This window comes from Brachyhypopomus gauderio, chromosome 4 (assembly GCF_052324685.1).
Source record: "Brachyhypopomus gauderio isolate BG-103 chromosome 4, BGAUD_0.2, whole genome shotgun sequence".
NCBI lineage: Eukaryota > Metazoa > Chordata > Actinopteri > Gymnotiformes > Hypopomidae > Brachyhypopomus > Brachyhypopomus gauderio.
The window spans coordinates 33,675,777-33,703,638 of record NC_135214.1 but is presented as its reverse complement, the minus strand read 5'-3'; the positions used below and the strand labels follow the sequence as shown (position 1 = coordinate 33,703,638).

The following is a 27,862-nucleotide window of genomic DNA, read 5'->3' as shown; positions in this document are numbered from 1 at the left end:
CAACATTTTAAACGACTGCTTCATAAGCCTGTGTTAATTTGATCCTGGATTCTAAATAAGCTTTATTTATGTAAGACAAATAGAATTTATTTACTTTTCCACGCACACATGCTGATTAAAACCTGATATTAGCCTTACCGAGTCCTAAAACATGAACAGTACAGATGTCATCTCCTTAACCTCCAATACAAAGAGACTAGAAGCCCTAGATGTCAGGGTTAAAACGACTGAACTCGTTTTGACATTATTTTTTAGATTTCCGTTGTTGTTAATGCTAACCAAAACAAATACACCAATTATGATTATTTCTGTCTTTTTTGTTTGTTTGTTTGATTGTTTGTGGGGAGGGGTTTGCCTATAACGCACAATATATTTAATGATAAACAACCCACGTATTGACAACACTGTTAAATCTTTCCTTCTCGAACACCACAGATCCCAAAACTTCTGCAGGGCTAAAATCCCGATTAGAGCTGTGTGTCCCACCCTCGCGCGCGGGGCTTCTGAAGAGCGCGCACGAGACGCGCCGCGCGGCTCCAAAGGCTCGAGCTGGACTGGACGGATCTCGTGCGGAAGCCCTGAGATCTCAGAACCAGTCTCACGCTGAGCAGCATCTCGACCAGGAGGCGGGAGGCGGCTGCGCCTGTCTAAACGGCACGACATGCGTTAATACGCTCTAGGTTTAAGGCGAACCCAGCGCGTGTAACATTGCTTGTCCGGGAATGTGTGTGTCTCCTCGTTAGTATTTCGGAGTGGACGGAAGAAGTTTCGTATTTGACTAAAGAGTGGCTTCCCGTCGGTATCAGCCGGGCACCGTTTTGCACATGATGCGCAAACTGTCACATCGCTGTCTCCACGACGTCTGAGACAGGCTGACAGGACGTCTCCCGTTAACTGAAAACGTTTCGGGCATCGTCTGGTTTATTTGTGCGGATAGAAGTGCCATACGTCTGCAGAATGAACGTGGTGCTAAACCTCCACACGGGTCTGTAGCTTATGCGGCCATATATCTTGGCATTTGCGTGAATTAGTTTATAGTTGTACAAAATTCTCTTTGTTTTGATGGAGTAACTGAAAAACTGATAGATCCATCTCTTCCTGCCCATGGCATCAACTCTTGGATTTTAAGAATTCTAAAGAATGGTCAATGATCGATGGAAAATCATGAACAGTGTTTCCGAACTCGAAGATGGACAGCAGCAGAAACCCCAGGTAGGCACCGAGCTGTGTGCGATGTTTTTGGGGCGAGGAAGAAATCAGACACGCATCTAAAGCGCAGTTAATATCCAGGTTTACTATACAGGCTCGACTCCATTGACTAATATAATCACACACTAATTTGTTTGAGTGAGAATATTACACCTGTTTCCAGCTGTGATTAGATTAATGTATTCTAAAACACACCCACTATTAAGCCGTAATGACTAGGCGTGCATAAATGGTGGTCTAATTGTTTCTGAAGTGTAACGTGGCTGTTAAATAGCATTTATATGTTTAGACACAAGTCAGTAGAGTTTCTGTTAATTTGATATCTGTAATGTAATAGACAGGCTACACTTAATACACGTCACACTTATGGCAGCATCTAATTATAGTGACAGAGACAGATTAATAACACTGCATTATTGTATGATCTTTCAACATCAGTGGCCCATTTAAACTCTTGGTTGCTAATGGATTCGTATCCCTTGAATTCATTGCTATTCCAGTTCCTAACTTCCAGCATTGTGTGTGTGTGTGTGTATATGTGTGTGTGTGTGTGTGTGTGTGTGTGTGTGCGCATGTCAGTGTTAGTATATTTTTAGTCATTTTAAAGGTGAAAAAATAATCACAGCCATTGATGGTTTTAGTGCGGGATGATAAAACCTTTAAGTGTGGAGGATTTGATTCAGTGGTCTCATCCCTCACGGGATTCATTTCTGTCTATTAGTGCCTCACAAAGAGGACGAAGTAAAGAGGTTATACTTAAGTTTTCTGTGTGTGAGCGAATGCGTATTTGTCAGATAATATCATATGTGGTGGAACTTCCTGTAGCTCCTCTGTCTTGTGCTGGAGATAGCGCAGAAGAAGTCCCTGTATGCATTCACCAGAGCCGAAGAGCTCTTCTGGTGCTCTCTGGGTGTGTAGCCATGCTTGTTGAGCTCTTGACGGCGGTGCGCTTCAAATCCTTCTGCTCTACCACTCTCTGCTTTTTCACCGCCACTGCTAGGAGGAGCTAGAAGTGTGTACACACCTCTGGAACCAGGGGCCAGAGACCAGATGTTGCAGCCGAGGTTCAGTAGTTCCTGGATCCTCTCCTGACTTCACTTCACACTCTTCCTCCTTGGCATGGACGTAATTTTGATTTCAAAAGTGGGGGGGACATGGATTCGTCGCTATTTAAATATTTGGTTTTAACCGTAAAAACTGATGGGGGACCAAAACCGGCTTTTGAAAAAGTGGGGGGGACATGTCCGTCCCCCCCCCCCCCCAAATTACGTCCGTGCTCCTTGGTATGGCCGCACATAACGCTTACGGAGAGACGTGGTTTTAAATGAGATTTCTGCACCTTGTGTCACGTCCGTGTTGCAGGTCTCTATGTTTTGGGTGTGTTAGTCATTTCTTTTTTGTCTTAATTGCTGCGGTTTGCACACCTGTCTCATGTCTCCACACTGTTGTGTCCCTCGCCTCCTCTCCCCACACCCAGCAGCCAATGTACGCAGCAGCGCAAGTTATTTCAGCTCTTGCTAATTAATCAGCGTGAATTCATGCACCATTCTGGCTGCACGGTGTTTATTAATAAAAGCCTCTCCCCCGGGAGTGGTGGAGGGGGGGGGGGGTGTTTAGGGGACAGGAGGAATAAAAGTGGTCGTGTTGGGGCAAGACCGGAGTGGCTCGCTATGATGGACGTGCTCCACAACCCTTTTTGTTGCTCTTAGTGGTGCGATTTTCCGGCCGAGTGTGATGGGATGAAACGACGAGCACCTGCCCCGTCTGGCCGCCCGCCGCGGGGAGGATTTCACCCGCTACAGCCGCGGTGTTCACGGTCATGTGTGCTGCAGGGTTGTGGTGGTGGTGTTGAGAAGCGTGGGTTTCATGCTCTGACAGTTGCTTGCCTAGCTTTCTGTGTTCACGTAGTCTTGTGTTTGTGTAACAGAGAAGGAACAGGAGGAATTATTTGCGGAAGGGCATACTGGAACGAACCCGCCGTCCGTGCGATTTCGCCACACCTCTAAAGCTCGCCAAATGACAAACTGGTGACCTCTGTAAGCTACAACCATGTCATCCAGGCCTCAAACATGCTACGTCATCAGGTGTGATTCACATGCATTTAAACGTTTTATTGCAAGCTGCCAATTAAAGGCAGCCGTTGATTTATTTGGCTGGAGAATTGGAAGATCCTGTGGATTGTTGCTTCTGCAAAAGCAGCAAGGAGTATTTACCCTGGTGGGAAAGATGCAAGCTGTAGTAATTACAACTTCCAGAAGAGGCTGGGAAAGAGAGCACACTCCTGGAGGAGCTCCTGGGGATTTTCTTCACAGGCCATTTTGCATAAAGTGTCGTGGCTATTAGCATTTAGAGATTGAACTGGCGCCTCTGGCCGATTCTCATGGCTGAATAGCTTTTGCTCTGATGAAGTGGGTTTCTCAGGCTGGAGAGGAGATTGGGACTTGGAGAACAGCTCTATCTGAGGTCATTTGTGATGGTGTAGACAGCTTCTGTCTGGTTGGTGCCTGTCAATAGCTCTCTTGCACTTCTGCAAACAAGCTATTGAGGTCAGCTCAGTCTCCAGATTGGCAAACATTTTACAAATTACTTGGGGGTTTACAAAGTACTTATTTTCATTTTCCAGCACAATAGAGGCAGAAATCGTAGTTTTATATTGCACGTTTCAAACATTTGTGTTCAAGTTTGTTAGCAGCACACTAGTGCCAATTCAGCCTCTCCACCATGTGAACTGCCACCACACGGTAATGGCAAACTTTCCTGACAGCTAGGGGGCGCCGTAGTCCTCCACTCATTCCTAGCAGTTGCCTTTTGCTGACGTCGTGACAATTTCAAGGGCCAATTTATCTTAAACCGTCTTCACTGTGGCTCACCTGCGTCCACGATTTAAATAGATAAGTCAGTAACAGAATGACTAAAGGTTTGTAAATGAAATCAGCTCACGTCTGCCAACACGCTCCCCTGCTCGGTTTCTATCAGCGCCCGCGGCATTCCTCTCGTTTCTTCTGTCGTGGCCACGAGCAATGAAGCTAAAGCTCTCAGAGATATCTACCTGATCTCCGCTCCTCACCTCAAAGCCAGCCTAGGCCTGGATGTATAATGAAGTCCTCTGGCCTCAGTGGCGAAGCGCCGATTGCGGATACCTGCAAAATCTCCCCGCATCTCCGGCTGACGGATGGCTTTGGGCTGCTCTGTCGTCGCCTGATTATCCATCACGGGAGCACGAGAGAGTGCGAGGAGATGTGAAACCTGAAGCATGCACTCTCCCATACGCAGAAGATCAAAGGAGTGTGATTGCAGGACGTCAACATCTCTCTCACGTAATGGTTGTTTATCGGAACGCCATGCGTCCTTCTCCCTCTTCCTCTCCGTTGGTCCGTCTGAGAGCACCCAGAAGTGATAGACTCCTTCCTGCAGTTAATGTGATTTAGGTAATTAACCTTTGAATGGGGTCCGATGCGTCACTTGCTGCGTTATTGTCACGACTCATTTTAAACAGCCAGGATCTGTGATAAATCTCATTTAATAACATTTCACTGTCTCGCTCAAAACAGTCAAACCTAAAAAGAAAAGAAGCTCATCGAGGTTAGCACCTTAGAAATAGCTCCTGAATTAATGCCACAACATCCTGCTTGCCAGTTTTTCTTGCTCGATATTACTTCCTTTTAATTTTTTGATCCCATGAAACGAAATGAAATTCAACACATTCTGTGTATTCTTTAATCTTGAATGTTCAAGTAGCTTTAAATCATAAGCAAAGATGTATGACACTTGGATTCAACCATGAGTCATGGAAGTATCACTTGAAGTCAATTCAGTTTGAACAATGAGTTAAACATGTCAATTAGATTTGATACTATAATGCAACTTGAGTTTTGAAGTAATTAATTTACCTCAGGAACCAGATTTACTATATATAACCCAGGCTGGAGAAGTCTTGCTGGCAAAGAACTGAAATACGGAAATCTGATCCAGGACCTCCTATTTTAAGCTTCTTTATGAATCTAGAGCTGGGACATCTCCCAGCAAATCGTCACCGAGGACAGACGCCTTTTAGGATAAATTCGCATGAGCCACGGCTCGCGGGTGCGGATTTAATTTCCATCTCAAAGCGCCGTCTGAGTCGTCAAAGCTCAGGGGTGGCGTGGCGGAGTTTCTCCCACAGCAAACGCTGCACTTCTGCTGACGTCATGAGAGCAGCGTGCTGGCTTGATCGCCGTGTCCAAAACCGATTTTCATTAGGGAACAACATGCATGTGTGTGTGTGTGTGGGGGGGACCCTGCTGATATCTGTTCTGCATGAAGTGATGGAGATCAGATACTAATGGTTAACTTGCCCGCCGTAATGTCACTCAAGCTGTTAACGCCCAAGGATTGCTCATTAAGACATCTCTACTGCTGTTGGTGTGTTCACTCCTTACTTCCTTGGCACCCTCCCCACAGAGACGTCGCTCCCAGACTCCTCCTCAAACCAAGACGCCGACGTCGTACGCATTAGCCGCTGAAGCAGTCTGCCCTCGATTTACAGATGCCACAGTTCCAAAACTGCAGAGAAGTGTGCCGTAGGGCACGTTCTGCTTGTGACATCTCCCCTCCCCAACACACGCACGCACACACACACACATATACACACACACACACACACATACATACACACACACAATTTTGTGTCAGTGACGCATATGTGGAAGACATGACAGAGTTGACTAGACCAGTGTATTTTTTTACAGCGGATAATTTATGGAGCGGAGTGCTGGTCTGGACAGAAAGAGCCCAGTTGATCCAAAATAATTCTGCTTTGCCAAAGGGACTCTGGGTGGTTGTTTGTTCTCCTCGGGTCTTTCTCATCAGCTTGTGTGATGTGGTGCATGTGCAGATTTTCAATGGAATTTTTGATCATGCATTTCTCTTTTGTTTTGATTTTCCGCATCAAACAGTCCCATCTGTTGTTTTTGAGGGTGTCGTGGCTTTTGAAGTGTTCGCCGTTACCTGTGCATGTTTAAGGCACATTTTAGAGGATGTGTTTTCTAAATTGAACGCATCAATAAATGTTTCAAAAAGCCCTGGTTACTGCTATAATTTATTATAGTAGTGAACCTATACAGTGGGGAAACTAAGTATTTAGTCAGTCACCAATTGTGCAAGTTCTCCCACTTAAAAAGATGAGAGAGGCCGGTAATTGACATCATAGGTAGACCTCAACTATGAGAGACAAATTGCGAAAAAAAATTGAGAATCATTTTGTCTGACTTTTAAAGAATTTATTTGCAAATAATGGTGGAAAATAAGTATTTGGTCAATAACAAAAGTTCATCTCAATACTTTGTTGTATATCCTCTGTTGGCAATGACAGAGGTCAAACGTTTTCTGTAAGTCTTCACAAGGTTGGCACACACTGTTGCTGGTATGTTGGCCCATTCCTCCATGCAGATCTCCTCTAGAGCAGTGATGTTTTGGGGCTGTCGGCAGGCAACACGGACTTTTAACTCCTTCCAAAGGTTTTTGATGGGGTTGAGATCGGGAGACTGGCTAGGCCACTCCAGGACTTTGAAATGTTTCTTACGAAGCCACTCCTTTATTGCCCTGGCAGTGTGCTTGGGATCATTATCATGCTGAAAGACCCAGCCACGTTTCATCTTCATTGCCCTTGTTGATGGAAGGAGGTTTGCACCCAAAATCTCACAATACATGGCCCCATTCATTCTTTCATGTACACGGACCAGTCGTCCTGGTCCCTTTGCAGAGAAACAGCCCCAAAGCATGATGTTGCCACCCCCATGCTTGACAGTTGGTATGGTGTTCTTTGGATGCAACTCAGCATTCACTGTCCTCCAAACACGACTAGTTGTGTTTTTACCAAATAGTTCTACTTTGGTTTCATCTGACCATATGACATTCTCCCAATACTCTTCTGGAACATCCAAATGCTCTCTAGCAAACTTCAGACGTGCCTGGATATGGACTGGCTTAAGCAGGGGGACACGTCTGGCACTGCAAGATCTGAGTCCCTGGCATCGTATTGTGTTGCTGATGGTAGCCTTTGTAACGTTGGTCCCAGCTTTCTGCTGGTCATTCACTAGATCCCCCCTTGTGGTTCTGGGATTTTTCCTCACTGTTCTTGTGATCATTTTGACCCCACGGGCTGAGATCTTGCGTGGAGCCCCAGATCGAGGGAGATTAGTAGTGGTCTTGTAGGTCTTCCATTTTCTGATTATTGCTCCCACAGTAGATTTCTTCACACCAAGCTGCTTGCCTATTGCAGATTCAGGTGCAGGTCTACAATTCGGTTTCTGGTGTCCTCCGACAGCTCTTTCGTCTTCACCATAGTGGAGTTTGGAGTGTGACTGTTTGAGGTTGTGGGCAGGTGTCTTTTATACTGTTAACGATTTCAAACAGGTGCCATTAATACAGGTATTGAGTGGGGGAAAGAGGAGCCTCTTAAAAAAGAAGTTACAGGTCTGTGACAGCCAGAAATCTTGCTTGTTTGTAGGTGACCAAATACTTATTTTCCACCATTATTTGCAAATAAATTCTTTAAAAGTCAGACAAAATGATTTTCTCAATTTTTTTTTCACATTTTGTCTCTCATAGTTGAGGTCTACCTATGATGTCAATTACAGGCCTCTCTCATCTTTTTAAGTGGGAGAACTTGCACAATTGGTGACTGACTAAATAGTTATTTTCCCCACTGTACACTAAACATGCCTATTAGCTGTAATTCCAGTGAATACAAGAGCTTGTGTATTTACCAAAATTGTACTTTTACAATAAATGACCTAAATACCATTTTATATTATTGTCAGAATCAAGAAAGGAAAAACATCAAAATATTTTATGGGTGAAAATATTTCTGAGTAATATTTACTGTAGGGGCAGTAAATATGAAGTGGGGCAGGTGTCTCTGGGCAGAATGGTGACCCCCCCCCCCCCCCCCCCCCCCCCCCCAGATGAGAGGGAGGTTGTGGGGAGTTGTGGAAGCAGCTTGGTCAGTGAGCTCCTCAAATCCTCCCCATCCTTGTGGCCTCCTTTGCGTTGTCCCTGCTGGTCAGCTGGGCTGCGACCTCTTTATTCCCTATTCCGCTTCCTCTAATAAGCTGAACATCTTGTGTGTTTCGCCCGGCTCCCCACGGCTATTAAAAGCCCGATGTTGTGAGCAGTGTGGCACCCGGGGGGTCGTCTCCCTGGTGACGTCATCTATAGGAGGTGCAAATGGTTGTGACCCTGGCAGACAGCTAGTTGTTGACTCCAGACTAAAAACCTCCAAGGAGACGAAGGCGGAGTTCGGGCTGAGATGCCAGGATGAGGAGGAACGTGAGGAGCACTGAGATCCCAAGGCTGTTTCATATTTCAGAGTGGCTTTCATACCTGTCAATTGCAACCGCTGTCACGGAGACGCAAATCAATTGTGGACGCACTAATTAGTCTCTCCATTCTAAAGCTATAACGAGCTCTGTCATCATCTCAGCATGTCCTACAATAAAACACACTCTATTCAGGGCTTGTGATGTCAAATTACTGGACGGCTCACTGCAGTGCCTTCCTTGAAGTTAAGTTAGAGGTGTTGAGCAATTAGAAGTTACCAATGCCTACATCTTTAGTGCAGGGTACATGGTAAAACTGGAACGGCATCTGGGTTCTTCAACCCCGTTTGGGATTTGTTTAATCATTTTACTACAACTTTCATTTGGGACTCAAAGTGACTAGAATTAAGAAGTGTTTTTGAATGTTATGTGCTGTATGCTTTGAAAATGTAAAACATTAAGACAGTGGATCCCAAACTTTTTCTGCCGTGCCCCCCTTTAGTAGATGAGAATATTTTTGCCCCCCCTCCCCCCTACACCCCCCCCCCCCCCCCATATTGACACGTGCACATGTTTTACTTCCAAGCTCCACACCCCCCCTGCAATAGCTCCACGCCCCACCTAGGGGGTGCGCCCCCCACTTTGGGAACCACTGCATTAAGAGGTGTAAATATATATATATATGATTTCATGAGGTTTATTTGTCTTTTGTAAACTGTGTATGTGTGTGTGTTTGTGTGTGTGCATGTGTTCCAGTGCGAGTATTTATATCTATTTTTCAAGAAAAAAAATCAATGTATCTAAATGCTGTAAAGAAAATGGAAATATTATTTTTTGTGGCACTGAGGAATGAAGCAGAAAGGTGGCAGATCCCCGACAAACCAGAAAGTAGACCCTCCCCATTACAGGAAGTAGACCCTCCCCATTACAGCAAGTAGACCCTCCCCATTACAGGAAGTAGACCCTCCCCATTACAGGAAGAAGACCCTCCCCATTACAGGAAGTAGACCCTCCCCATTACCAGAAGTAAACCCTCCCCATTACAGGAAGGAGACCCTCCCCATTACAGGAAGTAGACCCTCCCCATTACAGGAAGAAGACGCTCCCCATTACAGGAAGTAGACCCTCCCCATTACAGCAAGTAGACCCTCCCCATTACAGGAAGTAGACCCTCCCCATTACCGGAAGGAGACCCTCCCCATTACAGGAAGTAGACCCTCCCCATTACAGCAAGTAGACCCTCCCCATTACAGCAAGTAGACCCTCCCCATTACAGCAAGTAAACCCTCCCCATTACCGGAAGTAAACCCTCCCCATTACAGGAAGGAGACCCTCCCCATTACAGGAAGTAGACCCTCCCCATTACAGGAAGAAGACGCTCCCCATTACAGGAAGTAGACCCTCCCCATTACAGGAAGTAGATGCTCCCATTACAGGAAGTATACGGTCCCCTTTAAAGGAAGTAGATGCTTCCCATTACATTCACTGGGCTGCTTGAATATTCCCTTCTTAAGTATTATTGCAGTGGTGGATTAATTCAGTAGCAAATGATGTTGTTACTTTCGGCAAGCCAAGCATTTTCTCTCAGTGTGTGTGTGTGTGTGTGTGTGTGTGTGTGTGTGTGTGTGTGTGTGTGTGTGTGTGTGTGTGTGTGTGTGTGTCTATTTACGTGCTGCTGCCAAGGCGTTGAATGGGGCTCTGGAGAAGAGAATGAGGAGATAACTGTAATGGATGACCCTGATAACCCAGCACGGGCGATGACTTCCCCGATGATAAAACGCTTCCATTTGCTCGTCCTTTAAAGCCTCCCTGAGCGTTTATCTCCTCCTGGCCACCGAATTTAAACAATTTACCGCGACACCTTTGTGTTGCCACGGCGTGGAAGCGTGACGACGCGGTCCGTGAGATTGCTCCCACGCGGGGCGTCTCTCTGTGGAGATCTTCCAGCGGTGATGCAGTGCCTTCAGCTCAACCTCCATCCTGCTCCCTCCACCTCACGCTCCTTCCCCGCCACACATGAGGGGCGCAGCCCGTCTGTGTGCTTCCTCGTGAGATCAACCACGGCTCCTACACACCCCTCGTTTCACTGAACCTCCTCTAATTGTCTTCCCTGCTTTGAACTGTGGGTTTGCAGGCAGCCCAGCTCAGGTTCAAAGGCAACAGAGATGTGGTGTTCTTTTTATTGCTCAAACACACACACACACACAGTGATGGATAGAAGTGTTTGTTTTGGAATCTCCAGTCTCTCTGGAGCCAGTATAATTAGTGATGTTTGCCCCTTTATTGACATGTAGATATGTAGATATGTAGATATGTAGATTGTGTGTGTGTGTGTGTGTGTGTGTGTGTGTGTGTGTCTTGCCAAACCGAACTTACAATATATTTGCATTATTTTTACTAAAAGCACGGATGATTTTGTAGGATTATTGTGTGAATTAAATAGTATCTGTCTGTGTGTCTCATTTACCCATGATTTGAGGTGCACAGGAAACAGCAGAGGCTTAGAACTTGCATGTGTGTGTGTGTGTGTGTGTGTGTGTGTGTGTGTGTGTGTGTGTGTGTGTGTGTGGCTCTGATCCAGTGGATGAGGCAGAGTGGAATGGGGCTGTGTTGTGTGCTTCTCCAGAGAGAGAGAGAGAGAGGGAGAGAAAGAGAGAGGGAGAGAGAGAGAGGGAGGAAGAGAGAGAGAGAGAGAGAGAGGGAGGAAGAGAGAGAGAGAGAGAGAGGGAGGAAGGGAGAGAGAAGGAGAGGGGGAGTTAGAGAGAGATAGGGAGGGAGGAAGGGAGAGAGAAGGAGAGGGGGAGTGAGAGAGAGATAGAGAGGGAGGAAGGGAGAGAGAAGGAGAGGGGGAGTTAGAGAGAGATAGGGAGGGAGGAAGGGAGAGAGAAGGAGAGGGGGAGTGAGAGAGAGATAGAGAGGGAGGAAGGGAGAGAGAAGGAGAGGGGGAGAGAGAGAAAGAGAGAGGGATGGAGGGAGAGAAAAGGAGAGGGAGAGAGAGAGGGAGGGAGAGAACAAGAAAATAAGAGAGAGAACAAGAGAGAGGGTGAGTGAGCCTGGTGACGTATGGCCACCCTGCACCCTGTTTTCGGAGACGCCATGCGGTGCTGAGAGGGGAGAGACTGCACTTCAGTACCCGGCCTTGGAGAGCACTGACACTGACAGAAACCTGATCCTCCACAGATTTCTCACACACACACACACACACACACACACACACACACACACACACACACACACACACACACACACACACACACACACACACACACACACACACTTACACACACAGTCTTGTGGAGCCACTCACCATAAATAATGGCCAGTTGTGCAGATGCACTCTTGCATGCAAACGTCCTGGCTGCCTTCCAACAAGACATGAAAAAATGTCAACAGATAAGAGTGAAGAAGCCACTAATATGAAGGAGCCAGCACATTTGGGAAACTGTACACACACACCTGCCAGAGGTTCTATACCCCAAGCCGTTCAGAGCTGAAAGAGCTGAAGAGGTTCGCTGTGGTGGTCTGTGATTAAAATGTGATGACAGTGAGTTTGCGGACGCACTCCAGACGCGGTCAGCTGTAATTTCCGGTGCCTGGGCACTGATTTCTCCACGAGCACAACCTCTTATTTCCTCTGAGAGAGTGGGAAAGCACACACAACTCTTAAGACCATATCTCTGTAAATACCTTCACATGTAGCGAGATGGCGTCTGACCACAGACAGCAACAAGGATCCTTCCTGTTTGTCATTTTTGTTACCTTGTGATGTGTTTGCAAGATGCTAAACTGGCTGTCGAGTGACAGAAATTATACACCTCAGGCTAGATAAAATACACTGAAGTTTATTGACTTGCCCATCACTCTTAGGAGAAGATACTACGCTCTCGTTCATTCCCAGAGCAAGAGGAGGTTAGTGGTGAATGTCCCCAAACTATCATAAGACCCCAGTAACGTGCAGTAATGTGCTATACACAGCAGTTAGAGCCCGTCCCCTGAGTTACGTGGATCTGAGAGATCAGACAGACAGGAAGATATAGTGGTGGCGAGAAGCAGGTGGCTGACCACAGGTGTGGTACGCACCACAGGGAACGTCCAGGGGGTGTGTGGCTGTACATAATGTTATGCTATCCCTCTGGGTGGAGCAGGAGCTGTTGCCTCCTGACAGCAGGAAGCGTGAAAGAGAGACGTCTCTGGGCTCTCTTTAGAAAACAGCTAATGAAGCCGTGTTCACTGAGCCAGCACAAACTGCCCAAATATATAGGTGTGAATGTGTGTGTGTGTGTGTGTGTGTGTGTGTGTGTGTGTGTGTGTGTGTGTGTGTGTGTGTGTGTGCATAAGTGTGTGGCATTTTCTGTTCTGCTTTGGTTGAGCTACTGTCAAATCAGTGTAACGCCTGTCACCCCCTCCTGCTCCGTGGTGTGGGAGAGGAGCGTGTACCTTTGTGAAGCTGCTCTCCTGATCGTGGCTAATCCTTGGTATCTGCACGGCCTGCACTACTAAGACTCGCTATTCGCTGGAAATGCTGCTTTCATTTTCCATTCATGTGCTTCAGGATTGGAGTCCTCTGGGTAACGCACACCTCTTAATCCAAGCCCATCTGACATCGCTTTCAGGGATTTCCTCTCTGCCAGTGTCTAATTTAAAACAGCAACTGGAGCTTGACCATGTTTGTCGTTCTGCTCTTTGCTGAGGTCTTTGGGAGCCGTGAGCATCTTCAGATTACACGTTGCCTTCTCTACGCAGCTTTACAGCTTGTTCAGTACTTAAAAGCCAAATCGGGCACGAAACATATAGCTCGACCCATAATGTTCTCCCAGTGCAGTGTGGTTGTGCTGTGCCGGATGCTGGTGGTGCTGATAGTGACGGTATAGTACTACAACAGTGTGGGCAGCGTCACAGGGGCGGAAGCTTGGTACTGTGGTCCAGCAGTAATTTTAGTGGATTTGTGCCATGGATCTTATAGCACATGCTAATGCTAGAGATATGGAAACAGCTGTTGTGTGTGTTGAGCCGTCAGCCTGCTCATGATGATGATGATGATGATGATGATGGTGTGTGTGTGTGTGTGTGTGTGTGTGTGTGTGTGTGTGTGTGTGTGTGTGTGTGTGGGGCGGTTACTCTGAGGTCACGCTACCTCTGATCACAACCCCCCGACATCTCGGCAGATACTCAGAATCGAGCGGTTTCATTCTGGTTCTGGTTCTGGTGCCACCTGATCCAACCCATCTGCCCATTATTACGTCCTTCATGAGCTGGATCAGGATTTCTGGACTACAGTAGAAAACTGTGAGACTGTGCTGGGCAGTGAGTTCAGGAATGGAGCTGAAAATCCAAATGCACATGTGCTTATCAAAGATCTGATGAGACATACTCTAATGAGACATACTCTAATGATACTTAATCTAAAGAGACATATTCTAATGAGACATACTCTAATGATACTTACTCTAATGAGATATACTCTAATGAGACATACTTTGTTGAGACGTACTCTAATGAGACTTACTCTGATGAGACATACTCTAATGAGGCATATTATAATGAGACTTACTCTAATGAGACATACTCTAGTGAGACTTTAATGAGACATACTCTGATGAGACATACTCTAATGATGCTTAATCTAATGAGACATATTCTAATGATACTTTGATGAGACATACTCTAATGAGACATAATCTGATGAGACATACTCTGATGAGACATACTCTAATGAGACATACTGTAATAAGACTTACTCTAACGAGACTTACTCTAATGAGACATACTCTAGTGAGACTTTAATGAGACGTACTCTGATGAGACATTCTCTGAGGATGCCCCCTGGAATAAAAATATTTTGTGTGATCTACAGTATAAAAAGCAAGCGGGTGTATAAATAGGGTGTATAATAGTATGTGTACAAATAAGGTGTATAAATAGTAGGTGTATAAATAGGGTGTATATGCTGATTGTCCATTTCTCCATTTTGGCCTAGGCAGGATCTATCCAGCTGTTTGTCCCTGCAGTCATCCACCCACAGAAGCCTCCACAGCTAGGCCACAATCCCTCATCCAGGATCAGGAGTCGCTCTAATCAAGCCTGCTTGTGTGTGTGTGGTGCTTGGAGCAAACATCGCAGTGTTGATACTGATACCACAACCCTGCTAATCTAATCCAGGCCTAAAGGCCTTGAGGTCTTTGTCCTACTGAACGTGTCTGGTGAAACCCAACTCCCACTCTGGCCTGTAATAAAATCAGATGGCCGCAGCGATGTCTGCGATGTCTGCGGCTGGCGGGTGGATCTGTGTTCTGATTTAATCCCCAGCTGTGGCATCTTGGCCTCTCAGTCATATGAGCGAAGGGTTCTGTGGCCGCGTACCTGTGTCCTGAACTATGTGAGAATGGAAAGTGCCAGAAATATATTGCAGTACATTCTGCGTTCTGCTTGCAATATATTTGAAGATATAAATGCAAGATATGGCACTATATGAGAGAGGATGGCAACTTATATTCCGTCTCCTGGACCCTGCAGTTGTTTACGCTCCACTGAGCAAACATGCGCGTACACGAGCCCGGGTTTAATACCCCACCATGTCGGGGGTCATCATTAAATGAGGATTATTGGTCTTGATGGGCTGTGAGTGGTCCCACTGCTCCCAGAACCAGTGATCCACAACAAGCTTCAGAGAGCTGCCACGGTAGAAATCACTATTCAGATTTCCTGCACAATATCGCACAAGCTATTCAATGCGTTCAGAATACACAGGAATTCATGCTATTATTGGGAACCCAGTATGAATCGGACCTGAATTTCAGCTACCGCACCGGTGTGAATACATCGCTGCACTAATACTGTCATTCTCCCAGCTGCTGTAGATATCCGTGCGGGTGAAATATTAGGGTCATAAGCTTTTTCATAGTATTGATTGAGAAAAAAAAAACCCTGAGAACTGAGATCCACGACAACGATGCAACAAGGAGAGGTACCTCGTTTCTATAGAGACTTATCCATCTTCTCTGTGACGCTTTAATGTTCCAAGTGCCACACGCTTTGTTAAACTCTCAATCAAACGCAGCCGGGCGGGGGGGTGAGAGGGCATCTCTGTGCCACACTCCTCCCTCCGAACCCGACATGTCACCTTCACCTCGCCCCAGAGAAACGATCGCACCCCAGTGCAGCAGCGTTGCTCCACAGCTCCCCCTCAAGGCCCCCTCCGCCTAGCGTCGAAATACACGCTGCTCTGCTTTTATTTTGACGTCCCTCCACACACACACACACACACACACACACACACACACACACACACACACACACCCTGCCGCCCTTCTGTCCCCCACCTTCCTGGTGTCGCTTCAGCGCAGACACATAAAAGCTCTTATCACGTATTGTGTGCGCTTGGTCGAGCGTGGCCAGCCGATCTCAAGCCACTACTCTTGGAGACCAGGGGTGTGAAGAGGGGAGCCCCGGGGGGGCGGGGGGTGGCTGTCGCCTGCCTGACCGAGATGCCGGCCGTGCTGCACCAGCAGAATGTTTAAGAGTCTCCTTCCTCTCTCTGTCCCTCCAGGGGTTTGTTCAAAAAGGCCCTCGTTGTCACCCAACAGGAGGGCAGGACCGGCGCGTCGCGCTCGTAGCCATGTAGCTTAGCGTTCAGGCCCCGTGTTCATAAACTACTTCAGGGCAATAGGCCCCGTGTTCATAAACTACTTCAGGGCAATAGGTCCGAGCCGTTTTGCTTGTTTACAACAGTCGCCAAAAACAGATCCTGGATCACAACGGCTGGTGTCGTACGCTGTGCTCAGACGAAAGCCTTCATCATTTTTGAATCACCAAAAGGGATCGTCGTGCTGGCTGCCCACGGACCGGACACCAGCCACCATTTTCCTGCCAACAGCAGCCCGCGTCTCTTTATTGTTACACGCCGATGTGAGGCGGCCGTGTCTGGCGGCCATGTCTAGCCGCCGTGCGACGGCTGGAGTCTGGAGGTTTTTATACCCATTAGTTATTTTGAAAGTAAATATGACGGTGCCTGTGGAGGATGCAGTGGGAGCGATGGAAAGCAAGTTCTGCTTGCACGCTGGGCTTAGTTGGACCCTGCGGGTGCATCGCAAGCAGACATCGCACAACAGGATGAACGGTATTCAGTTTGCAGCCTCTAAAACGTAATGATTTCCACCATGGCCAAGGCAAAACAAACCTAGCGTTGAAGAAGGGTTGAAGGGTTTTCAGAGGCAGACACAGTAACACAGTGCATGTTTATAGTGGAGGACTTGTGGAGGGGTTTTGCTTGTGCATGTGTTTGTGAATATATTGTACATTTCTTAGTGGTTTCAAATGTTAGGTTAGGAACTCGCCAAGGTTTGCCTTCATGAGGATGAGGTTTGGATGCCAGAGAGAAATGTGCTTTAACTACTGTTGAGGTTACGGTTAGGGTTTATTAGAGTTAGGGTTTATTAGGGTTAGGGTTGACTAGAGTTAGGGTTTATTTAGAGTTAGGGTTTATTTGGGTTAGGGTTTATTAGAGTTAGGGTTTATTAGGGTTATGGTTAGAGTTTATTAGGGTTATGGTTAGAGTTTATTAGGGTTAGGCTTAGGTATTGTTCAGTTAAAGTAATACATGAGTGCACAAATAAAAAACACAAGGATATTAAAACAAACGTGTGTGTAGTGTAGTTTATGCAGTGTGTGGTGGGTAGTGTGAGGTAGCTGTTAATCTAACACCTTATGAATAGTCTCCATGGAGATACACTGTAGTCATAATCACCCATTGTGGTGGTTTTTTTTGCCATTCCACTCAAGCCCACAGTGCCATCCACCTCCTTCAAACACAGCAGCTCAGCCCAGGGACGTGGAGACATGTATGAAGAAGCCAAACAATGAAAATATTCTAAATGTGTGCGGCTATCCTGCAGGAGCACGATTCTCTCTATCTAGTGAATTATCGAAGCGACAATTGTAAACCAGCGGGGAGTCATCACAGCCGGGCAGAGCGAGCCCTTCCTGAGATTAAAGGGCCCCAAACACAGATAAGAGGGGTGTGTTATGAGGTGTCTCCAGTACCCACAAGCCCCAGTGTTCTCCCCTCAAATCTTATTCCCTTCATTTGTCATTGGGTCTGCCTTTGTTGCCGAGTACACATGCAATGTGGTTGTATCCACAGAGGAGTGATGTGTCACCTGCAAGCGCTTAACCAGAGCTGAATGTGTGGAGCTGCAGGGTTCACTCTCAACGTCTTCACCCTGTGGCAGCCTGCGGGGGTTCTTGTGTCCCTCACGGGGCCCGGAGCGAAGCCGAAAACACACGCTTCCAATGACAGCACTCGCACAGCTGCAGCGGCAATGACCAGAACCTTAACCAAAACCTGAACCAGAACCTTCCCTCAGCGGGCTACCGCTTTTAACGGGCTTTAAATGATACTCTAATATATATGTGTGTGTGTGTGTATGTGTGTGTGTTTGTGTGTATAGAGACGATCCTAGCTCTTGTTGTTGTGAACTATGTTTTTTTTATGATAATTGGATATCAAGCAGCAGCATAGCTGGTGATGTCTCTGTGTTCAAAAACGTCATTTCATCAGGATGAAGGGTTTCTATTTATCGCCCTCTTCAGCTGCTGTGTACCCGTCACATGCAGTTTTTCCATTTCCCTGTGTGTTTATGCACCATGGGGATTTTACATACACCCTTTCGAAGGCTGGAGTCACAAAGAAGTGAATTCTGTTGATTGCTTTATTTACGTGTCACTTCTGATGCATCCTTTTTTGCTTCTTTAACCAATCCTGTTTTTTTGTGTGTCTGTTGGCAAAGGCTTGTGTGCTGCCCGAGATTATACCTGGAAAAAGAAGTGATTAATAGAGCATGATCTCTCTCTCTTTTCTCCCATCTCTTCCCTGTTCTGCTGCCCGGTTCCTGTTTCACAGAGGATGAGCTGTAGTTATCTCCTGTGCACCATCCTGCTCTTCGTCGCCGTGTTACTGGCTATCACGGTAACCGGCACCATCCTCCTGATGAACCACTACCAAGCACCACCGGGACCCGACGCTCCTCCTCTCATCAGCACCAACCAGGATGAGGGCAACGCTCTGGTGACGGTGGAGCGGGGCGACGGCTCGCGCATCAACATCTTCATTGACCCCAATTGCCCCGACTACAACAGCAACTTCCTGCGTCTGGAGGGGGTGCAGACGTCTCTCCTGCACTCGCTCACCGACCACGACACGGACCTGAAGTCGGTGAAGGGGCAGGACCGGGCGCTGCTGGTGAAGCTGGCGGAGGAGGTGGCCACCTTGTCGGCCCACACCAGCCAGTTGAAGATGGAGTACAGCGCACTCAGGCAGGGCCAGGGCACCATCGGCCAGGAGATCAACACGCTCCAGTCGGAACAGGGACACCTAATCCAGGTCAGAGCCCACCACAGGCACTTGCGTGCCCCACCTGTGTGCCCTACTCACGTGCCCTACTCACGTGTCCTACTCACGTGCCCTACTCACGTGCTCTACTCGCGTGCCCTACTCGCGTGCCTCACTCGCGTGCCCTACTCGCGTGCCCCATTCACGTGCCCCATTCACGTGCCCCACTCACGGGCCCCACCTGCGTGACCCACTCACGTGCCCCACTCACGGGCCCCACCTGCGTGACCCACTCACGTGCCCCACCCATGTGTCCCACCCACGTGCCCTACTCACGTGCCCTATTCACATGCCCCACCTGCGTGCTCCACTCACGTGCCCCTGTTTTGTGTGTCTGCCGTGATGGCTGGAAATGGAGCAGAACCTGCAAGTGCCTTCCCACACCTCACGTTCACCTTTACCTTCTATCTCAGCACAACCACGTGCATGTAGACCATCCCAGTCACACTCACTCTCTCAGAAAAGCCCCCAAAGATTAAAAAACCAACAGAGAGCTCTCAGCTCATATCATTTTAACGGAGTAGCGCGGATATGAGGTTCCTGTGCTCATTTCTGTGTCATCATTTTGCAGTTCCTCATAACAGGGTGTAGGTACAGTAGACCTTCACATGAGAACAATGTTAACTGAGGGAACTTACACCTCCACCCATTACGCAGCCTGAGTTCCAGCTTTATGGATGCTGATAGATCAAATATGTACTGCTCTAAACTTTTGAAACCCCCAATTGCGTCTTCAAATGTCCAAGGAGCTTCGTTTATGGGTGCTTGCACCGCCCAGTTTGTTTTGTCACTCCGTGAATATGAGCAGAATATTTCCCTGATTACTTTAGCGATGTCTCCCGGTAGATATTAATAGCCTTTGTGCTAAGTGTGCACAGGGAACCAGCCGCTATTTTCTCCCTCAAGATGGAGTAAGTGTTTTTGAGAATTGTCAGACAGCTGAACTCTCTCTCAAGGGCACTGCTCTAATATGTGTGAGGCACACTTAATTATCATTATGTAACACTGACAAGATGACAAACCAACCTGTGGCTCAATTAACTAAGCGACAAGCAAGAATCATGTGCTCAACACACTGTAAGTAGCACTTGCAATTAAATAAAACTATATTTCAAAGCTGATGCGTACAGTGCAAGGTCGTTATGCTGCCACACTGCCGTTGGTCTACTAATGCCTGCCTGCACTTCCAGCCCACAATGCATTGCACATTAATCTCTGCGGTCCACCTCGTCAGGCTGTCCAAATCTGCTAAGGTGCTGACTAAAATAGGAAATGTACTCAGCTTCTGTTTACAGAGCCCTCCTACGGTGACAGAAAGTGAACTAACCGCGTTAAACGAGCACCTACGGGACTAAACGAGCGTCTTTAGCAGAGCAGCAGCGTCTCGCCTCGCCGTTCCGTCCAGGTACTGGTGCACCTGACTCTCTTCTTCACCTCTGCATTAAGCCCTTCACCTGCTGCATCACGTGGGACGTGCGAGACCCCAGAACTGCGGCGGCAGGGCCCGGGATAAGAACTCTGTGGATGATCCAGAACCAGCAAGCCAATGGCTTGCAGAGCCCAAATGTAACCTGTAACAGCGTTATTTCTGCCTTGAGTTTAGAGATTGGCAGCAGACTGAGAGACAGATGGGACCAGCACCGACCAACATTGATATCAATGGTTTATGAATTCAGCCAGTGAACTAGGCCCTTGCTTTCATTAGATTTCCCCAGCCAGGCAATAAACACAAAGCTCTATTGGTCTGGATGTCCGGGAGGTTGTCTACCGTAAGTCTTTGTGGTCTGCCTGGATATTGTTTGTCATATTCTCTTAGATAAGTTTTATGATATGGTTCCTTACTTGAAGGACCAAAAGACTTTAAGTTTTAAAAAAGATTATTTTTTTCTGCTTGATAAAAAAATGCCCAGTCAAAGATCACAGAACCAGAGGCTAGTCAGGGGCATTTCTTATTTAACTTTAGCGGTGGAGTTTAGTGGAAGTTTATTATGGGACAAAAAGCTCTTACCTGTCACACAACAACAACAACAAAAGAAACCTAATTGGATAGCACCTTTCATAAATGCAACTCAAAGAGCTTTACAGACAATCTATTAAATTTAGATTAAAATTAGTTAGACATGTAAAGGAACAATTAAAATAAATAATAATTAAGAAAACATCGGGACACGGAAGGCTCAAATACCCTATTTAAAATTTTTAAGTGTAGATTTTAAATGCACCTGCAGACGATCAGGGCAAGAAATTCTGTTAGGAGTTTCACTGCCAGGTACAAGTTGCTGAAAGAAATGCAATTTCGAGGAAAACACTCACTCACAATTGCGAGGAACAAACAGCCCATCAGAACGTCACTACTGGTGTTCCAGACAATAAATTCCGTTAGGAATTTCACAGCTGGGTACAAATCTCCAACAGCAACTACGCACAAAATACTTGCAATTTAGAGGGAAAAAAAAGATTAGCCCATCAGAGCGTAGAAGTCATAGTTAAACGCAAAAAGCTCACCTAGAAAGAACTTGGCGGCGAGCCCTCAAATTGTTTTGAGATCGTCTCTAGACGTAGATTATAGCCATTGGGGTTGATCGGAGACATCTTCTAAAAATAAATAAAATGTATTGTTTATATAATTACTCATTATTGAGTAAGATTCAGCCAAACAAAATTCTCCCAACAACAAAAACAATCCTAATCCTAATCCTCCCAACTCCCAAAAACAATCCTAATCCTAAATTGGGTTGCCTGTCAAGACCTGCTCAACATTTACTGTTGATATGTTTTGTTTTCCTCCCTTATTAAGCCACACAGACCATAATATATTAGTTATGTTGCCCTGAAATTTTGTAAGAAGCTAAAATGTTGTCAAATCTTAATGTAGATATTTTCTGGAGGCTTGGGTGTTATAGTGGGCAGTGCAGGTCTGTAATGTGTTGTTATGGAAGACTTTATTCTTGTGATACACATCTCTTATTCTGTACTTCCGTTCAAAGCACAGTTAAACATTTTATTTAACGAACTGTAAAACGACATTTAAACTAATGTCAATGACAAACAAGCTCTTTTATACTTATCATAGGTTTGTGTGGTGCATATTAATTACCTCATAACTAATAAGGAATACAGATACTTTCTAAAAACGAATACGTTTTTATTTAAAAAAAAGGTGAAAAGATGACAGGTCTGTGCAGCCATGCAGTCACCCTATTGGTGAGTAGTGATACTTATTTGCATTTTGTGGCAGGGCGACTCTCCCAAACTTCATGTATATGCCTCCCTGTGATTAGCTTGTCCTTATCAGGACATCTTGTGTGCGTGTGACTTTGGTCCTAGTGACGGGTACATTGAGGTGGAACGATGACATGTACAAGCACAGACAGCCGTGCTGTGCTGAGAAATGAGTGAAGGAGTGATTGAAGGAGTGTAGGTGTAATTGAAGGAGTGATTGAAGGAATGAAATAGTGAGTGTAGGAGTGAGTGAGAGAAGGAGTGAAATCCTGAGTGAAGGAGTGAGTGAAGGAGTGAAATAGTGAGTGAAGGAGTGAAGAGTGAAATAGTGAGTGAAGCAATGGAATAGAGTGAAGGAGTGAGTGAGTGAAGGAGTGAGTGAGTTAGAGTGAGTGAGTGAAGGAGTGAAATAGTGAGTGAAGGAGTGAAGGTGTGAGTGAAGGAGTGAAATAGTGAGAGGAGTGAAAAAGTGAGAGAAGGAGTGAGTGAAGGAGTGAAATAGTAGTGAAGGAGTGAGTGAGTAAAGGAGTGATTGAAGGAGTGAAATAGTGAGTGAAGGAGTGAAGGTGTGAGTGAAGGAGTGAAATAGTGAGAGGAGTGTGAGTGAGGGAGTGAAAGAGTGAAGGAGTTAGGGAGTGAAATCGTGAGGGAGTGAAGGAGTGAAATAGTGAGAGAAGTGTGAGTGAGGGAGTGCAAGAGTGAAGGAGTGAGGGAGTGAAAGAGTGAAGGAGTGAGGGAGTGAAAGCGTGAGCGAGTGAAGGAGTGAAGGTGTGAGTGAGTTAAGGAGTGATTGAAGGAGTGAAATTGTGAGTAAAGGAGTGAAGGAGTGAGTGAGAGAAGGAGTGAAGGTGTGAGTGAGCTAAGGAGTGATTGAAGGAGTGAGTGAGAGAAGGAGTGAGTGAGTGAGTGAGTGTGTCCCCGTCTTTATGCTTCATCTCCCTTAGCTTGCAACTAATGGGTTCTAATTCCTTTAATAGTTTTATGTCTGCCAGAAGAAATTGAGTTAGTTTAATTCACGTGATTGAAGTTTACACAACAATAAATATTTGTATTGTTCATACTCAGCTAAGGGATTTCACTGTGAACAAATAAATTTCTTCAAACTATTTGAATCAACTAATCCAGTTCTACAGTGCTTAATGAAATCAAAATACATCCCACTTATTATGTATCATTGTCCTTTCTTAATCTCCAGAGGGCTCTTCCCCTCTACGGGGAGGGAAATTGCTGAAGCACAGACTCTGATGGTCCTCTGGGTGTCTTTTAAGCGAAAGGGTAAAGGTTTCATTCGTGGATCCCTGGGTATCAGTCATGTGACTTAGCATGAGAGCAGCTTCATTAAAGAAGCTGTGATACTCTTCACCATTATCCCCCCGGCACAGAAACACCGCAGAGACCAAAGTGCAGAGAGACCTTACTGTGACTAGACCCCCACCACAGCCCCTTTAGAAACCTTAACTCCATGCCTCTCTTTCATGCACCTTGAACATAATTGGAGCAGGACTGCTGTGCAGACTTATTCTCAGTGTTGTATAAAGTATTCGAGACCCATACTTGAGTAAAATTACAAGTACTCTATCAAAAAAATTGACTTGAGTAGAAGTTGAAGTGTTCTTTAAAAACTTTACTTAAGTAGAAGTACAGAAGTATTCAGCATTTTTTGTACTTAAGTATTGCAAGTAGTTTATTCTAAAATTTATTACTCAATTACTGAAAGTAAAAAGTACAAGTATTGTGTTTTGAATTCATTAAAGAAAGCCGTCAAAGTTTGATTATCAATTGTTTTTATATATCTCTTACAAATCAAAGATGTCAAAGACCACAAATACAAGTGTACACAAAAAACAGATAACCTATGTCCCGCTATGTCGTAGGTTTGATGCAGAAGTACAAGTTCACCTTAATTTAGCTGAGAAAACGAGGTGTATTTTGGACGTAAAATCCGTCCGTCGGATTCTAAGTGTGAGCCTACTGCCCTGAGTTTACCCCAATACCCTTACCCTATAAAAACACTACACTATAAAAATGGGCACATGATTAGTCAGCATGAAAAGAGACACAGCTTACTGTTGCTAAAAACACAACATCGCCTTCATGATTTATGATTACCAGCTAATGTTAAGTGAATACTGCAGCACGACATGAATATAATTAGGTTAGTTAGCTAAGATATCTAACCTAACTTGTGCTTACAGACAGCTAAATCTGGTGTGTCTTCAGTGCATTATATTTATAACATTGATGTGTTTCTTCAAGTTTTTGAAGGTCAATATTTCACCGTCTTTAGGGAGGCAGAGGTGGCACTTCATCCTATAGGAATTTACACGGTACCATCTCTTTTAATGAGATAAAAAGCCAGTTATTTGGAATAATTTCGAGTATATGTGTATTTGTATAAGTATGTCAATTAAGCTGAAGGTGCTGGAAAATACTGAAAATGGACCTTCAAAGTGCCGTACATGTCCGTGAATTCCACCTTGTAATCTCGCACGCAGAAAAATCGAGAGGTGCACGACCTCGCGACACGACCGCGCACGTGGCCAATGCGCATGGGTGGAGTCACCGCGATTGCGTCATTTTTGCGTGCGGACCCTTGCGGCAGTCACGACGTGTCAAGTGAACCTAGATTACGAAGCTCAAGTGTTGAGTGAAGGCAGCAGCAGAGTAAACGAGACGCGACCGGAGCATGCGCAGTTTTCTCATATGACAGCCTGGTCGCTTCACCCGGTGACAGCGCCAGCTAACATGTTTATAATTGTAACGAGTAACTATACAGCACATAAAAAATGTATCGGAGTAAAATTATTAAACTAATGGAAAATATGTAGTGAAGTAAAAGTGGAAGTAGGAGAAAAAAATTATACTCCAGTAAAGTACAGATACAGCATTTTAGTACTTAAGTACAGTAGTGAAGTAGTTCTACTTCGTTACTATACAACTCTGCTTATTCTGATTGGAGGGCCTCTGTGCAGAGTGATTCTGATTGGAGGGCCTCTGTGCAGACTGATTCTGATTGGAGGGTCTCTGTGCAGTACCCGACTTATGTATCAGCAACAATGGGGAATGCATTAACTTACCTTTCTATTTGAGTTAAAGCCAACAAATGTATGTCCCTATTGTGCTATTTACATCGTGTCCCTTCTCTGACAAAATGCCATAATTCTAATCCACATATAAGAGATAAAGCCTTTTATTGTCATTATACTAACTAATTATCCACATTTTGCATTGTAGGAATGCCTGGACTATATCAGGTTAATACATCAACCCCAAAAAAAAAGAATATATTAAAGGAAAAACAAATGTTGTCATATCAGTTCATAAGGTTCATCTGTAGGACCACAGCAGTCTTGGATTTTGGACTTTCTCTGCAGTATAATTATATGCATTGTTAGAGGAAATGTGCTGATGTAAAATGTAGTTTTTTTCTGTGTGTTGAAGAAATGGGGCCACTGAAGTGAAGCACAGAACCTCTGAAAAGCTGCTTAATGAATTAGTGCATGAGGAAGTAATGAGGTAGATTTATCCTATTGCTTTCCAAGGCATAAATGGGTGATTCTCTGCTCAGAAGTGAGAGCTTTTATGACTTCAACCTCAATGTAGTGTAAAGGCATAAGAGTCCTTCAAGTGAGACTGAGTCTGTAGGCCAACCTACCTGCTACTCACATCACCCCATTAATCACCACCGCCTCCTTTTCTAGTAGTCTTCTAACTTTAGATCGGGGCGGAGCGTCAGGAGGTTTGTGATGCTCCTCCAGACCTCTCCGTCCTCCACCGGTGTCGGGTCTGCAGGAGCACTGAGGTCACAGTCACACCTGCGGATCTGGCGAAGGTCTGCTGACCTTGTCTCAAGAGCTCAGCTCCTGCAAAGGGCAGAAGAGAGCAGAGATCGGTCCTGCAGGACTACATCACATCCCTTGTAGTTCATTATCAGAGTGGCCTCATTAGGTTAAGTGCCGCTGGTCACTTCATGTCGGCGCGTGTCCCTCTATGGCCCGATGATAGACCTTCGTCGCCACGATTACTCGATTTTGCCCTTTACCTTGAAGAAGCAACGGCAAGAAAAGTGAGTCTTGACTCATCTGTCAGAGTGGCGCTGAAATTAACACTCGCCGTCGCCTCCTACTGTCTCATGGCGGTACCACATCTGTCGTGTGACAGACGTTACTCACGCACCGGGAAAAAAAACCTGTTTGTCTAAACTTTCTTTGCCCTCGATAATTATTTGTATGCATGGTCATACAGGCAATCACTGAATTGGAATTTTGATTCTGGAGGCCGACCAGCAGAATGTGCTCTCTGGAAATAACAGTGCCTGCTAAATCCGCCTCAGGCACCACGACTGATCAACTCCAGGAATATGTTGACAGCACTGAGACTAATTTTAAAGATAGAGTGCAATCCACAGCACTGCATTAAACCGCCTTGACCATTTTCAATGTCATTGTCTCAGCTTATATAAATCAGTTATATATTTCATCTGCCCCAAACCTGGCAGAAATATTCAGAGGGGTTTTTTTTTTCAGAAAGCTTTACAGAGACAAGCTTTAGTGGAACAGAATAGGGTGAATAATTTAAACATGAACATTGATAAGACACAGGAACTGGTGGCTGACTTCAAAAAAAGGAAGTTGGACCTACCACGTCTGACCCTTAATGGTCAGCGAGAGGAGAGGCTTTTAAGCTCCTGGGGACAACTGTCAGTCACTTAAGTGGAAGGACATCACTGCTGTCTTTCTGAGAAAGACAGCTCAGCAAAGCTGTCTTTGTAAGACATCTTAGGAAATTTAGTATGACTACAAACTGTACGCTACACTTTTTACAGGGCTGTGTTGGAAAGTATTTTGACCTTTTTGGCTGTGCGTCTGGTACGGTAACGCCAGTGAGAGTGTATATGAGAGGGAGCACTTAGAGAAGGTTGTGCGTACTGCTTCTAAAATCATTGGTTGTGAACTCCCATCCGTCGCCTCTATATACATCAGTAGAATGAAAATGAAGGCATTAAAAATTCATGCCAACAGTTCACACGCAGCACAGGACCTTTTTCAACTGTTCCCTTGTGGTAAAATCATCTGCCTGCTTCCTTCTCATAAGAGCGTCTTCTGTAGAACATCTCACTACCGCCTCAGCACGTAACTTCTACCATCTCGCTCCTCAGCTCCTCCTCACTGTCTTAACAATGCTATCGGATATGAATGTGCTTTCACTTTTTTATGAGTTTTAATAATGTGTTTTTGCGTATTATAGGAGCTTTTTTAGACAGCGTGCGTTAGGTTTGTGGATGTTTGTGTCTGTGTTTTAGTGGTACTGAAGCAAATTCCTCTCAGTCAAGCACTGACAAAGTACTGAAACGTGAAACTGGAAACAGCAGAGAGAAGCTTGACTGGTGTGTTTTATGATGGTGTGCTTCAGTTACAGATATGTAACGCAGTGAAGGACCTCAAAGCCTCATTAGAATAGCTGAGCATCAAACTTGCTTTTGTATAGACCAAGGGCTTTTAGACCACTAAAGCATAACTGAGAAAAGGATCCAAGCGGTTTGCAGGCGTCCGTAAGAGGGCCAGTTTGCTTTCAGCTCTTGAGGGGGCCTGTCTGTTACACTATGATGGTGGCATGATGGAGTTTTAATGAGGAAGTCCTTCATATTCGAAAACAAATGCTTATATCTTTGTTGAAAGGAACCATCAGCTTTATGTACTCACTTGTGTTCAAATGCTATATGAGAAAAAAAAAACACACACTCTAA

General features: G+C 45.6%; 1 protein-coding gene across 1 annotated transcript in view; it reads left to right on the top strand.

Moving 5' to 3' along the window:
• The first annotated feature begins 478 nt into the window (after positions 1-478).
• The window catches only part of fibcd1a (fibrinogen C domain containing 1a), a 95,523-nt gene continuing 68,139 nt past the window's right edge, over positions 479-27,862 (top strand). Inside the window, exons 1-2 of the mRNA XM_077004126.1 lie at positions 479-1,212; positions 18,406-18,885. Of these exons, the coding sequence (XP_076860241.1) occupies positions 1,141-1,212; positions 18,406-18,885 (552 nt within the window). The 5' untranslated portion in view covers positions 479-1,140. The remainder of the gene's footprint in view (positions 1,213-18,405; positions 18,886-27,862) is intronic.